We start from the raw sequence: 15,663 nt of genomic DNA, 5'->3' as shown, positions 1-15,663 counted from the left end.
TACAGAAAATTGCAGCAGCTGCAGATTGAAAAGGAAACATTGAACTACAATGTGACTCGTGTGGTGATTATAGATGATATATTATTAGGTTACCCTTGAAGGGTTGGGCAGCCAGTAACGCATGTTATGTGTGTTATCATGCATTGGGGGAATGTGCGTTACCACTGGGCGGCAGCCAGTAACGCATGTTATGTGTGTTATCATGCATTGGGGGAATGTGCGTTACCACCGGGCGGCAGCCAGTAACGCATGTTATGCGTGTTATCATGCGTTGGGGGAATGAGCGTTACCACTGGGCGGCAGCCAGTAACGCATGTTATGCGTGTTATCATGCATTGGGGGAATGTGCGTCACCACTGGGCGGCAGCCAGTAACGCATGTTATGTGTGTTATCATGCATTGGGGGGAATGTGCGTTACCACCAGGCGGCAGCCAGTAACGCATGTTATGTGTGTTATCATGCGTTACCACCAGGTGGCAGCCAGTAACGCATATTATGTGTGTTATCATGCGTTACCACCAGGTGGCAGCCAGTAACGCATGTTATGCATGTTATCATGCATTGGGGTGAATGTGCGTTACCACCAGGTGGCAGCCAGTAACGCATGTTATGTGTGTTATCATGCGTTACCACCAGGTGGCAGCCAGTAACGCATGTTATGTGTGTTATCATGCGTTACCACCAGGTGGCAGCCAGTAACGCATGTTATGTGTGTTATCATGCGTTACCACCGGGTGGCAGCCAGCAATCTGCTGGTTGTGTTGGGCAGATTGTAGAGAAGGTTCCTGAGGGGGTCAGTTGGTAAAATCAGACAAAGATGAGAGCATTGGATAGAACTGGATGAAGCACCAGGGAAGGAAGACGTCTATAGGCATGTGCACAGGGTGTGCCAGGTGTGCCTAGGCACATCGTAATCACTGTGTGTATCACCAACTCATCCTACTGTATGTAGAGATGTGAGATGGGGATATTAGATAGTAAGCTCCTGAGGACAGGGACTAATGTGAATGTACAATATATGAAGCACCGCCTAAAATATCAGCATTATAAAAAAACAAAGACCCCAGTCTATAGAATCCCCCCCTCCCCCCATATCTGTATCGGGGCTTCTGTGGGTGAGTGGGGGAAGGGATGAGGTTATGAAGGGAATTAGATAGTAATTCCCTGGAAATATAAGCAAACTCTCTGTGTCCTCCTATCAGTGCTCTCCAATCAGTGTCCTCCTATCAGTGCCCTCCTATCAGTGCCCTCCAATCAGTGCCCTCCGATCAGTGTCCCCTCAGTGCCCTCCAATCAGTGTGCCTCCTATCAGTGTCCCCTCAGTGCCCTCCAATCAGTGCCCTCCTATCAGTGTCCCCTCAGTGCCCTCCAATCAGTGCCCTCCTATCAGTGTCCCCTCAGTGCCCTCCAATCAGTGCCCTCCTATCAGTGTCCCCTCAGTGTCCTCTAATCAGTGTGTCCTCCTATCAGTGTCCCCTCTCATTTCCCCACTCAGTGCCCTCCTATCCGTGTCCCCCCCCTCAGTGCCCTCCAATCAGTGTCCCCCCTCAGTGCCCTCCTATCAGTGTCTCTCTTCCCTCCTTAGTGCCCCCTATCAGTGTCTCTCCTCCTCAGTGCTTCCCTATCAGTGTCTCCCCCCCTCAGTGCCCCCCATCAGTGTCTCTCTCCCCCTCAATGTCCCCCTATCAGTGTCTCTTTCCCCACTCAGTGCCCTCCTATCAGTGTCCCCCCTCAGTGCCCTCCTATCAGTGTCCCCCCTCAGTGCCCTCCTATCAGTGTCTCTCTTCCCCCTTAGTGCCCCTATCAGTGTCTCTCCCCTCAGTGCTCCCCTATCAGTGTCTCCACCCCTCAGTGCCCCCCTATCAGTGTCTCTCTCCCCCCTCAGTGCCCCCCCTATCAGTGTCTCTCTCCCCCCTCAGTGCCCCCTTATCAGTGTCTCTCTCCCCCCCTCAGTCCCCCCTATCATTGTCGCTTTCCCCCTCAGTGCCCCCCTATCAGTGTCTCTCCCCCCCTCAATGCCTCCCTATCAGTGTCTCTCCTCCCTAAGTGCCCCCTATCAGTGTCTCTCTCCCCCTCAATCCCCCCTATCATTGTCTCTTCCCCACCTCATTGCCCCCCTATCAGTGTCTCTCTCCACCTTAATTCCCCAATATCAGTGTCTCTCCCCCCCCCCTCAGTGGCCCCTATCAGTCTCCCTCTCTCCCCTCAGTATCCCCCTATCAGTGCCCCTCTGCTCCCTATCAGTTTTCCTCTCCCCCTGAGTACCCCCCTTTTAGTGCCCCCTATCAGTTTCCCTCTCCCCCCTCAATGCCCCCCTATATCAGTGCCCCCATCAGTGTCCCTCTCCCCGCTCAATGTCCCCCTATCAGTGCCCCTCTGCTCCCCTATAAGTTTCCCTCCCCCCCTCAGTGTCCCCCTATTAGTGTCCCTCTCCCCCCTTAGCGTCCCCCTATCAGTCTCCCTCTCCCCCTTTAGTGCCCCCCTAACGGTGTCCCTCTCCCCCTCAGTGCCCCCTATCAGTGTCACTCTCCCCCTATCAGTCTCACTCTCCCCCTATCAGTCTCCTGCTTCGCCCCTCAGTGCCATCCTCTATCTGTGTCACTACCCCCCCTTAGTGTCCCCCCTATCAGTGTCACTTCCCCCCTATCAGTGTCACTCTCCCTCCTATCAGTGTCCCTTTACCCCCCCCAGTGCCCCCCCTCAGTGTCCCTCTCCCCCCTTAATGACCCCCTATCAGTATCCCTCTCCCCCTTAGTGTCCCCCTATCAGTGTCCCTCTCCCCCTTAGAGTCCCCCTATCAGTGTCCCTCTCCCCCCTAATGTCCCTCCTATCAGTGTCACTTCCCCCCTATCATAGTCCTTCTCCCCCTTCAGTGCCCCCCCTATCAGAGTCCCTCTCCCCCTTCAGTGCCCCCCTCTTGTCAGTCAGCCCCCCTCCAGCTCCTGCAGGTGACATATATCCCCCCCAAGCAGTGTCACTTTCCCCCATCAGTGCCCCCCCCCTATCAGAGTCCCTCTCCCCCTTCAGTGCCTCCCCCTATAAGTGCCCCCCATCAGTGTCCCTCTCCCCCCTATCAGTGTCCCTCTCCCCCTTAGTGTCCCCCTATCAGTGTCCCTCCCCCCTATCAGTGCCCCCCCCCTATCAGTGTCCCTCTCCCCCTTATCAGTGCCCCCCCCCTATCAGAGTCCCTCTCCCCCTTATCAGTGCCCCCCCTATCAGAGTCCCTCTCCCCCTTCAGTGCCCCCCTCCAGCTCCTGCAGGTGACATGTATGGTCCCCCCCAGCAGTGTCCCTCCCCCCTCCCTATCAGTGCCCCCCCTATCAGAGTCCCTCTCCCCCTTAGTGTCCCCCTATCAGTGTTCCTCCCCCCTATCAGTGCCCCCCCCCCTATCAGTGTCCCTCTCCCCCTTATCAGAGTCCCTCTCCCCCTTAGTGTCCCCCTATCAGTGTCCCTCTCCCCCCTATCAGAGTCCCTCTCCCCCTTAGTGTCCCCCTATCAGTGTCCCTCCCCCTATCAGTGCCCCCCCCCTAATCAGTGTCCCTCTCCCCCCTATCAGTGCCCCCCCTATCAGAGTCCCTCCCCCCTATCAGTGCCCCCCCTATCAGTGTCCCTCTCCCCCTTATCAGTGCCCCCCCTATCAGAGTCTCTCTCCCCCTTATCAGTGCCCCCCCTATCAGAGTCCCTCTCCCCCTTCAGTGCCCCCCTCCAGCTCCTGCAGGTGACATGTATGGCCCCCCCCCAGCAGTGTCCCTCCCCCCTCCCTATCAGTGCCCCCCCTATCAGAGTCCTTCTCCCCCTTATCAGTGCCCCCCCTATCAGAGTCCCTCTCCCCCTTCAGTGCCCCCCTCCAGCTCCTGCAGGTGACATGTATGGCCCCCCCCAGCAGTGTCTCTCCCCCCTCCCTATCAGTGCCCCCCCTATCAGAGTCCTTCTCCCCCTTATCAGTGCCCCCCCTATCAGAGTCCCTCTCCCCCTTCAGTGCCCCCCTCCAGCTCCTGCAGGTGACATGTATGCCCCCCCCCCCCCAGCAGTGTCCCTCCCCCCTCCCTATCAGTGCCCCCCCTATCAGAGTCTCTCTCCCCCTTATCAGTGCCCCCCCTATCAGAGTCCCTCTCCCCCTTCAGTGCCCCCCTCCAGCTCCTGCAGGTGACATGTATGGTCCCCCCCCCCCAGCAGTGTCCCTCCCCCCTCCCTATCAGTGCCCCCCCTATCAGAGTCCCTCTCCCCCTTCAGTGCCTCCCCCTATAAGTGCCCCCCATCAGTGTCCCTCCCCCTCCCTATCAGTGCCCCCCCTATCATTGTCCCTCTCCCCCTTATCAGTGCCCCCCCTATCAGAGTCCCTCTCCCCCTTCAGTGCCCCCCTCCAGCTCCTGCAGGTGACATGTATGCCCCCCCCCCAGCAGTGTCCCTCCCCCCTCCCTATCAGTGCCCCCCCCTATCAGAGTCCCTCTCCCCCTTAGTGTCCCCCTATCAGTGTCCCTCCCCCCTATCAGTGCCCCCCCTATCAGTGTCCCTCTCCCCCTTATCAGTGCCCCCCCTATCAGAGTCCCTCTCCCCCTTCAGTGCCCCCCTCAAGCTCCTGCAGGTGACATGTATGGCCCCCCCCCAGCAGTGTCCCTCCCCCCTCCCTATCAGTGCCCCCCCCTATCAGAGTCCCTCTCCCCCTTAGTGTCCCCCTATCAGTGTCCCTCCCCCCTATCAGTGCCCCCCCTATCAGTGTCCCTCTCCCCCTTATCAGTGCCCCCCCTATCAGAGTCCCTCTCCCCCTTCAGTGCCCCCCTCCAGCTCCTGCAGGTGACATGTATGGTCCCCCCCCAGCAGTGTCAGGCGCAGGCGCAGTGATGGGAGTGAGGGGCGGTGCAGGCAGATTATAGGAGATGCTGGATGTAGGGAGCCAGGCATTGAGCTGTCAGCTGCTGGAGGGAGCACAGGGGCTTCTCCTTCTACCTCCCCCCCTCCCCATATAAAGGAGGACTCCCCCCCCACCCCCTCCAGGGGCAGTCATGCTGAGTCCGGGGGGTGCACACCTGCTGCAATTCCCCCTCTGGCTGCCGTGCTGGGTGGTTCTGGTGTCCGGGCAGGAGCCCTTTGCCCCCCATTCTATCCGCCTGGAAGGAGATATCACCCTGGGGGGCCTCTTCCCCGTCCATGCCCGGGGGGTATCCGGGGTACCATGCGGGGACATCAGGAAGGAGAAGGGGATCCACCGATTGGAAGCGATGCTCTATGCCATCGATCAGATCAACAGTGACCCCGAAATTCTACCCAACGTCACCCTGGGGGGCCGCATCCTGGACACCTGCTCCCGGGACACCTACGCCCTGGAACAGTCACTTACCTTCGTCCAGGCGCTCATCCAGAAGGATGCCTCGGATGCCCGATGTACCAATGGGGAGCCCCCCGTCTATGTGCGCCCCGAGAAAGTGGTGGGGGTCATCGGGGCTTCGGAAAGTTCTGTATCCATCATGGTGGCCAACATCCTGCGCCTCTTCCAGGTAAGGGACACACCTGTGCAGGGACATACATGTGCAGGAACACACCTATACAGGAACACACCTGTGCAGGGACATACATGTGCAGGGACATACATGTGCAGGGACATACCTGTGCAGGAACATAACTCTGCAGGAACACACCTGTGCAGGAACATATCTGTGCAGGAACACACCTGTGCAGGAACATACTTATACAGGAACACACCTGTGCAGGAACATACTTATACAGGAACACACCTGTGCAGGAACACACCTGTGCAGGAACACACCTATACAGGAACATACCTATACAGGAACACACCTATACAGGAACACACATACAGGAACATACCTACAGGAACACACCTGTGCAGGAACATACCTATACAGGAACACACCTGTGCAAGAACATGCCTCTGCAGGAACAAACCTGTGCAGGAACACACATATGCAGGACAACACCAGTGCAGGAACACACCTGTGCAGGACAACACCAGTGCAGAAACACACCTCTGCAGGACAACACCAGTGCAGGAACACACCTGTGCAGGACAACACCAGTGCAGGAACACACCTGTGCAGGACAACACCAGTGCAGGAACACACCTGTGCAGGACAACACCAGTGCAGGAACACACCTGTGCAGGACAACACCAGTGCAGGAACACACCTGTGCTCTGATCTTCCAGGTAGGAGCCCCAGGCTCACATGTTGCATTGGGTTGCTGTATGTGGAAGGTGCAGTTTTGAGGGTTTCTTCCTTCTGGGCTCATCGCCTTCCTCTCCTCTCCATTACCTTCCATTGTCTTCCTCTACCGACCAGCAATTCTCCGCTACAGCCTCTGTGGGTGCCACTTTCCTTCACTCCCTTCTCTATAACCCCCTTCCACTTCCAGACATGCCATGCACACCGCTTGCTACCTGCTGAACCATCCATCCATCCATCCATCCATCCTTCCTTCCTTCCTTCCTTCCTTCCTTCCTTCCTTCCTTCCTTCCTTCCTTCCTTCCTTCCTTCTTTCCTTCCTTCCTTCCTTCCTTCCTTCCTTCCTTCCTTCCTTCCTTCCTTCCTTCCTTCCTTCCCTGTCTGTGCTGCAATTGTTGTGCAGTTAAGTACACACTCACCCCCTGTGGCTGCCCTTCTGCTACATTTGCTGGCCCCGGTGGTCTCGCTGTTGGCACTTGTCTTCATTGGAAGGATTTTGCGGCTTATTTTCTGGAATCTGAATATGAAGATTCTCTCTGTATATGGAGAGTGTGTGTTACCCCTGTCTGTATGGAGATGAGGGGTATATATAATTATGGAATGTCTGTATACGGAGAGTATATAGGAGGATGAGGAGTCTATGTATAGTATATATGTATATGGAGAGTATATAGGAAGATAAGGAGTCTATGTATAGTATATAAGTATATGTAGAGTATATAGGAAGATAAGGAGTCTATGTATAGTATATAAGTATATGTAGAGTATATAGGAAGATAAGGAGTCTATGTATAGTATATATGTATATAGAGAGTATATAGGAAGATAAGGAGTCTATGTAGAGTATATAAGTATATGTAGAGTATATAGGAAGATGAGAGTCTATGTAGAGTATATAAGTATATGTAGAGTATATAGGAAGATGAGGAATCTATGTATAGTATATAAGTATATGGAGAGTATATAGGAAGATAAGAAGCCTATGGAGAGTATGTATTTATATGGAGAGTATATAGGAGGATAAGAAGCCTATGGAGAGTATATATGTATATGGAGAGTATATAGGAGGATAAGTATATACTATGTATAGTATATATGTATATGGAGAGTATATAGGAAGATACGGAGTCTATGTAGAGTATATATGTATGTGGAGAGTATATAGGAAGATACGGAGTCTATGTAGAGTATATATGTATGTGGAGAGTATATAGGAAGATACGGAGTCTATGTAGAGTATATATGTATATGGAGAGTATATAGGAAGATGAGAGTCTGGCATGGGAAGAGTTAATGTGCAGAGATGAAATGCTGGGAATGGATGGTGCCAACCCTGTCTCTAATTTTTGCTGCCTGATGCCCATCCATGGATGATGATGATGATGCCCATCCATGGATGATGATGATGATGCCCATCCATGGATGATGATGATGATGCCCATCCATGGTCTTTATTGGTCTTCATTGGATGCTATATATATGGGGTAGAGTTGGGTGTCGGGTGATGGGGGTGTCGGGTGATGGGGGTGTATGCATGGCTCTCAGGCTATGCCCGGTACACCAGCTCTCATGGCATAGAATGGGTGCTGAGATTTAACCCTTTCTGGGGGTGATTTTGGCAGCTCTTCTCCTCCTCCATTGGAGACACTTCGCTTTGTTTCCTCCCAAGCCTGCAGCTTGTCTCATCACTGCAAATCCCTTAAATTGGATAATAAGGTGTTAATAGACGAGCAATCACAACACCATATGTATAATTGGAGGGTAAAGGATGGGGGGATGGGGGGGATGCACTGGAAGCCACTTGGATGGGGGCCAAAGGAGACACTTGTAGCTGCATGGAGGAGTGAGGAGGATGATTGACAGCTGATCCGTGCTGGGAATTACAATGGAGAGGAGATTATTTCCTATTATCTCTGATTTATGGGATGTTATATTGTTATATTGTTATATTGTTGTATTGAATGCTGCAAACGGTTTGTGATACACAAAGATGTCAATGCAGATCCGCAGAACCCCCCCCCCCCCCCCCCATCCCCTCCCTCATAGGGCTCCCTATGGTAGTGCTGGAGAGGGCACTGTCCATGGTGCTGAACTTCAGCAAGATTAACAAGCTGCGGCTGTGTTCGAATGGTGGAGGGGGGGGGGTGCATATAAATAGTGGAGTAGAAGGGGGTTTATACAAATAGTAGAGGAGAGAGGGGTACATACAAATAGTAGAGGAGAGGGGGGGTTCATACACATAGTGGAGGAGGGGGGCACATACACATGGTGGAGGAGGGGGGTATATACAAATAGTAGAGGAGAGGGGGGTACATACAAAAAGTAGAGGAGAGGGGGGTACATACACATGGTGGAGGAGAGGGGGTACATACACATAGTGGAGGAGGGGGGCACATAAGTATGGTGGAGGGGTACATACACATGGTGGAGGAGAGGGGGGTTCATAAAAACAGTGGAGTAGAGGGGGGCACATAGACATGGTGGAGGAGAAAGGATTCTATATATGGGGGAGGGGGGGTACATACACATGGTGGAGGAGAGGGGGTTCTATATATATGGGGGAGAGGGGGTACATACACATGGTGGAGGAGAGGGGGTTCTATATATATGGGGGAGAGGGGGTACATACACATGGTGGAGGAGAGGGGGTTCTATATATATGGGGAGGGGGGGTACATACACATGGTGGAGGAGAGGGGGTTCTATATATATGGGGGAGAGGGGGTACATACACATGGTGGAGGAGAGGGGGTTCTATATATATGGGGGAGGGGGGTACATACACATGGTGGAGGAGAGGGGGTTCTATATATGGGGGAGGGGGGGGTACATACACATGGTGGAGGAGAGGGGGTTCTATATATGGGGGAGAGGGGGTACATACACATGGTGGAGGAGAGGGGGTTCTATATATATGGGGAGGGGGGGTACATACACATGGTGGAGGAGAGGGGGTTCTATATATGGGGGAGAGGGGGTACATACACATGGTGGAGGAGAGGGGGTTCTATATATATGGGGAGGGGGGGTACATACACATGGTGGAGGAGAGGGGGTTCTATATATGGGGAGGGGGGTACATACACCTCTAGGCTGATTCTCATTACACTGCTGCTAACTTCCATCCTTTTACTCCCATGCAATAACCAGCTTCCCTCTGCCTGCTATTTCCAGCATAACACCTGCACCCAGCACACATCTGGGAGCAGCATTGGACGCACACTGCTACATCCAGCCCACACTCTCTGTGATCATCCCCTCCTATACGGCTCCTTTTATCTTCTCCAATGCAAATCTTAGCCTGTGTGTGTGGAGGGGATGATGGGGTTGGGGGGGGGGGGTCTGTTCTGTACAGTAGGCTTTCATGAGATCCCAAGAAACGTTGGGGGGGGGGGGGATGTCACGATTGCAGGGAGTCAGAGATCTTTGTGTAGAGTTTGGTGATCTATCAATGTTTATAGATTTCTAGAACAGATTTTATATGTGTGGGAAAAGCTTTCTTGTACTTTGTGTGGGAAGATGAGAATTGGAAATGGTCACATTTGGAATGTCATGTAATATAAATTGTAAGCTTAGCATTCCGCTTCCCATAGGAAGGACTTCACCTGTGTGGTCCCTGTGTGGTCCCTGTGTGGTCACCTGTGTGGTCCCTGTGTGGTCACCTGTGTGGTCACCTGTGTGGTCCCTGTGTGGTCCCTGGAGAGGATGCAGAGTCCAGGATCACATTTCAGTGCTCAGAGTCTTGCAGGATTTCTAGGCAAACAGTAACACGCAGCAAGAATTAGTCTCAGTATTCAGGATTGGCAGTTTTGGGTCAGTTCACCCCAAAAGTGGCAGTTTTTGGTTTAGTCTGGTGGGGGCAGAGTCACCACTCGGCTCTTTTATCTCTTGGGGAGTCAATTAAAGAGATCCTCACTCCTTAGCTCCTGGCTTTGTTCCCCCCCCCTTTCCTGGGGTGTTCCCAATCCTCCTATTGCTTCATCAATAATATCAACTAAAAATGAATCAGGAAGACTGCAGCCCTCAGGTATTGGACAAGGCATGTGCAGCCCTCAGGTATTGGACAAGGCAGGTGCAGCCCTCAGGTGTTGGACAAGGCAGGTGCAGCCCTCAGGTATTGGACAAGGCAGGTGCAGCCCTCAGGTATTGGACAAGACAATTGCAGCCCTCAGGTATTGGACAAGGCAGGTGCAGCCCTCAGGTATTGGACAAGGCAGGTGCAGCCCTCAGGTATTGGACAAGGCAGGTGAAGCCCTCAGGTATTGGACAAGACAGGTGAAGCCCTCAGGTATTGGACAAGGCAGGTGAAGCCCTCAGGTATTGGACAAGGCAGGTGAAGTCCTTCTGTATTGATCAAGGCAGGTGTAGTCCTCCGGTATTGGACAAGACATATGCAGCCCTCAGGTATTGGACAAGGCAGGTGCAGCCCTCAGGTATTGGACAAGACATGTGCAGCCCTCAGGTATTGGACAAGACATATGCAGCCCTCAGGTATTGGACAAGGCAGGTGCAGCCCTCAGGTATTGGACAAGACATATGCAGCCCTCAGGTATTGGACAAGACAGGTGCAGCCCTCAGGTATTGGACAAGGCAGGTGCAGTCCTCACGTATTGGACAAGGCAGGTGCAGCCCTCAGGTATTGGACAAGGCAGGTGCAGTCCTCAGGTATTGGACAAGGCATGTGCAGCCCTCAGGTATTGGACAAGGCAGGTGAAGCCCTCAGGTATTGGACAAGGCAGGTGCAGCCCTCAGGTATTGGGCAAGGCAGGTGCAGCCCTCAGGTATTGGACAAGGCAGGTGCAGTCCTCAGGTATTGGGCAAGGCAGGTGCAGCCCTCAGGTATTGGACAAGGCAGGTGCAGTCCTCAGGTATTGGACAAGGCAGGTGCAGCCCTCAGGTATTGGGCAAGGCAGGTGCAGCCCTCAGGTATTGGGCAAGGCAGGTGTGCAGGACCTGAGTAATCAGCTGCAGAGGTCTTACCTGCAGAGTCAGAAAATAAGAAGCTGTCAATGGTCCAGCATCAGCAACTGAGATTTGCTGGCCCTTTAAAAGTGAATAAAGATGAATTGATCCAGTGCAGTTACAGTCCTGATACATTATAATGTACAAAACCCAACACAACCAATCCCAGATCAGTTTACAATGCATACGCTGCACTAAAATGGTTTCTGATTGGTTGTTCTCCATCATGCTATGTCTTTATATACAGTACTGATAAATGCTTCTCATTGATCCGGTTCTGTAGTTTATGTGTGTCTGCCAACAGATGTCGTTAATTACGGTGCTTATCCAACCACAAAGATATATCTATAAATATAAATTCACCCCCTCATCCCTCATCTCTAAGAGAAATTGATATATTTGTGCAGCTAATTAGCAGTTACAATGTATACATCTCTTCCTCACACGCACACACTGAACTCGCATTGTTGAGGAATAGCGCAGTGTGGATACGACGCTGCGACTTCTCTCCTTCTGGAGATTTCACATGTGGCTGCTGATCAATCCATTGCAAGCCTTGGATACGATTCGACACCTGCGGTTCATTTCCTTCCGAATAAATATTCACACCCAGTTTTTGTTATTTGGAGATTCGCATATATTCGAATACCTGAATTCCCAAAGTTTCTTGATTGCTCCGAATAACAAAACAAAATTAGTGCAAATCTCAGAAATTAAAATTTAAATTTGAATCAAAGTTTTACATCGAATTCCAGTCGAATTGGAACTGTAAAAATATTTCTGAAATCAGAGACTGCGTGTTATTGGAGAACCATTTGGAAATAATTCTGTTTTATTTAAGCCAAAGATGATTTAACGAGTCATTGTAATCATTAGATGAAGATTTTTCTATTGTTTGTTCACTTTGCCGCATTCAAATCGAAAAAAGAAATATATAAATTTTTCGATTCGAATGTTTAGAATCGAAAAAATTGGTAAATTTGAAGAAAATTCAAAAAAGATAAAATTAATTCTGAATACGAATCCTAAATATGAATTGAACGATTCAACCAAATTTATCGAAACAAAATAACTAGATTAACGAATGTAAACAAAACAAAATGAAACAAATTTTTGTTTGTCATGCAATTGTCTAGATGTGATAGGCCAAAGCTCAGGAAGAGGCAGCCAATCAGGGCACTAGGGACTGGTGACATCATAAAGACAGAAGTCAACAGTGATGTCATTTTATTACTTAATATGTTATCTATCTGTCTGTCTGTCTGTCTGTCTGTCTGTCTATCTGATAGAAGATTTATAGTCTTTGTTTCCCATCATATTTTGTAACATTGATGCAGTTATTTCTCTCTCGATCTTTACATGAGTTTTCCTTAATATTGCAGCACAGTGCATGCGCTTTGCTGCTTCCTATCGCAGTGCAACTCTGTGGTTACAGATCCTTATCTGTAAACTTTAATTGTCTAGTTCTGCATGCCTTGCCTTTAATTGATTGCACTGCAGCATCCATTCAGCAAGGATGCTGACTGAACTTTGTGTAATACAGATAACCACTAGAGGGCGTAGCTACAACTCTCTATACCATATGTATGATCATGAAGATATGTTGTGTGAAAAGACAAAAACATCCTGTCAGAGTTTACTGGAAGTGATTGTTACAAATGTATCTAAACACAAATACTGCACAAGGTCACATGACCTCCGAATGTAACATCTAAACAGAGACAGAATCACAGGAATGTTCCTTCATAAATACATTCTTCATCTCATCTCAGACTTTCCCAACATTTGTAACATGGAGGAACCCTTCAAATAACTTTCAGGTCTTACAGAACTCAATACCAATAATTACTTTTCCACAGCTTGTGGTAAGAATGTCCCTTACATTGGTGGTCAGTGAGAAGAATGTCCCTTACATTGGTGGTCAGTGGGAAGAATGTCCCTTACATTGGTGGTCAGTGGGAAGAATGTCCCTTACATTGGTGGTCAGTGGGAAGAATGTCCCTTACATTGGTGTCAGTGGGAGGAATAGTACCCCATCATTGGTATCAGTGGAAGGAATAGTACCCCATCATTGGTATCAGTGGAAGGAATAGTACCCCATCATTGGTATCAGTGGGGGGAATAGTACCCCTTCATTGGTGTCAGTGGGAGGAATAGTGTCCCATCATTGGTGTCAGTGGGAGGAATAGTGTCCCATCATTGGTGGTCAGTGGGAGGAATAGTACCCCATCAATGGTGTCAGTGGGAGGAATAGTGTCCCATCATTGGTATCAATGGAAGGAATAGTGTCCCATCATTGGTGTCAGTGGGAGGAATAGTGTCCCATCATTGGTGTCAGTGGGAGGAATAGTGTCCCATCATTGGTGTCAGTGGGAGGAATAGTACCCCATCAATGGTGTCAGTGGGAGGAATAGTGTCCCATCATTGGTGTCAGTGGGAGGAATAGTGTCCCATCATTGGTGTCAGTGGGAGGAATAGTGTCCCATCATTGGTGTCAGTGGGAGGAATAGTGTCCCATCAGTGGTGTCAGTGGGAGGAATAGTACCCCATCAATGGTGTCAGTGGGAGGAATAGTGCTCCATCATTGGTGTCAGTGGGAGGAATAGTGTCCCATCATTGGTGTCAGTGGGGGGAATAGTGTCCCATCATTGGTGTCAGTGGGGGGAATAGTGCCCTATCATTGGTGTCAGTGGGAGGAATAGTGCCCCATCATTGGTGTCAGTGGGAGGAATAGTGCCCCATCATTGGTGTCAGTGGGAGGAATAGTACTCCATCATTGGTGTCAGTGGGAGGAATAGTACCCCATCATTGGTGTCAGCGGGGGGAATAGTGCACCATCATTGGTACCATTGGGAGTAGCAGTGTCTCATTGTTGGTACCATTGGGAGGAATAGTACCCCATCATTGGTGTCAGTGGGGGGAATAGTGCCCCATTGTTGGTACTATTGGGAGTAGCAGTGCTCCATTGTTGGCACCCTTAGAAGGCATAGTGCCTCAGTGTTGGTACCATTGGGAGATTTAGTGCGCCATTTTGGTACCATTGGCAGGAATAGTGCCCCATCATTGGTGTCAGTTGGCAGAATAATGTCTTGTAACAGTGGGAGAAAAATTCCCTGAGGGCCGGATAAAGGCAAGCAAAGGGCCGCATCTGGCCCCAGGGCCACAGTTTGGAGAGCACTTCTCTATAGGAATGACAAGCGCCTTGGATTGCACTGGACATTCATTATCGCCTCTCGCTGTGCAGTAAATGGCCTCATAACCTCAGCGGGGATCATCCTCTCTGCCGCCATTTATTGGTCGGTCTTTCTCCAGCACCCACCTTCGATCCCCTTACCTGTCTGGGAATCTCCCGTTATCATCGCACTCTCCAGCCACTGAGCCCCATTTGCCGATCGGAATCTTTATCGGGGACTTAAATTATTCCTGGAGTGAAGAATGGATGCGTTTCGAGCTTTGGGCTCCAGACATGCTCATTAATTACAGAATATCTGAAGTCTCGGTTGGTCCTATTATATGCGAACGCCTAATTAGGATTCTGGGAAAAAAAGAACGGTTTTAATAGGCGAGAGGTGATGGTTGGACTTTCATTTATTGGGGGGGGGCTGAACAGTCTAACAATGGGCCTCATTTATCACAAAAAAGGAAAGTGCGCTGGTCGCTGAGAGCAGCCAATTAGAATGTAGCTGCCACCACCATTCCTCTCTCGTTTTCCTTGAAAGAAAATACGTGATTGGCTGTTGGTGGTAACAATGTTACGCTTTAAATTCTTCAACTGTAAATATTTATAACAAACATTTCCTGAAATCAGGCGGAACGCCGTGTGCACCCCAAATTCTGCCTGACTTCACCCCTCAGATCAGTGCGATTCGCACCTCGGATTTCATTGTGGCTTCATTTACCAGTGCAATAAACGGGGCGGGAACCTCTTTCAAAGTCGCTGCCACTTGAATCGCAACAATTTGAACGGTTCCATTCTGGCAATGGGTTGCGACTTGTCATGTGATTTTGAACTGTCGAATCGCATGACAGATCGCAGTGGTGTGAAACATGCGATATTCACACTGCAGAGGAGCCGCCAACAACGCTGAAAACCCCTTCTATTGGGGGAAGCCGGAGGGGCAGCGCTCAGGGAGAGTCAATTAAGGGAGCTTCTGTGGGGGTGAAAGGTCAAGATTTTATTTGGAACCGACATCCAATGTGGGGTCCTCATAATCCCCTCCCCCCCATTAGTAATAAAAACAGGCGCTGCATTCTATGAGGCACACAAATCTATCCATGAATTTATTTCATAAAAATGAAAGTGATTTAATAGAAAAATCAGCCTCAAGCTCCTGGGAGGAGTACTCAGGAAGCTAGGTACAACCCCCTGCTGGCCCCTCCCACCAGCCATGATCTGCATGCAGTGCATAGAGAAGCACAGGGACAAGGTGGTAAAATTACCAGGTTTTATTTACTTTTTTATTTTTTTGCATGATGATGGGGGAGGGGAGGGGGAGGGGGAGGGGAGGGGGAGGGGGAGGA

At 50.6% G+C, this 15,663-nt stretch overlaps 1 protein-coding gene across 1 annotated transcript in view; it reads left to right on the top strand.

Moving 5' to 3' along the window:
- Positions 1–4,871: 4,871 nt before the first annotated feature.
- GRM7 (glutamate metabotropic receptor 7) overlaps positions 4,872–15,663 on the top strand; it is a 469,560-nt gene continuing 458,768 nt past the window's right edge. The window contains exon 1 of the mRNA XM_082266150.1: positions 4,872–5,496. Coding sequence (XP_082122276.1) covers positions 5,005–5,496 — 492 coding nt within the window. The 5' untranslated portion in view covers positions 4,872–5,004. The remainder of the gene's footprint in view (positions 5,497–15,663) is intronic.

This window comes from Pelophylax lessonae (assembly GCF_965119305.1).
Source record: "Pelophylax lessonae genome assembly, chromosome: 8".
NCBI classification, from domain to species: Eukaryota; Metazoa; Chordata; class Amphibia; order Anura; family Ranidae; genus Pelophylax; species Pelophylax lessonae.
This window is presented reverse-complemented; position numbering and strand designations above follow the sequence as displayed.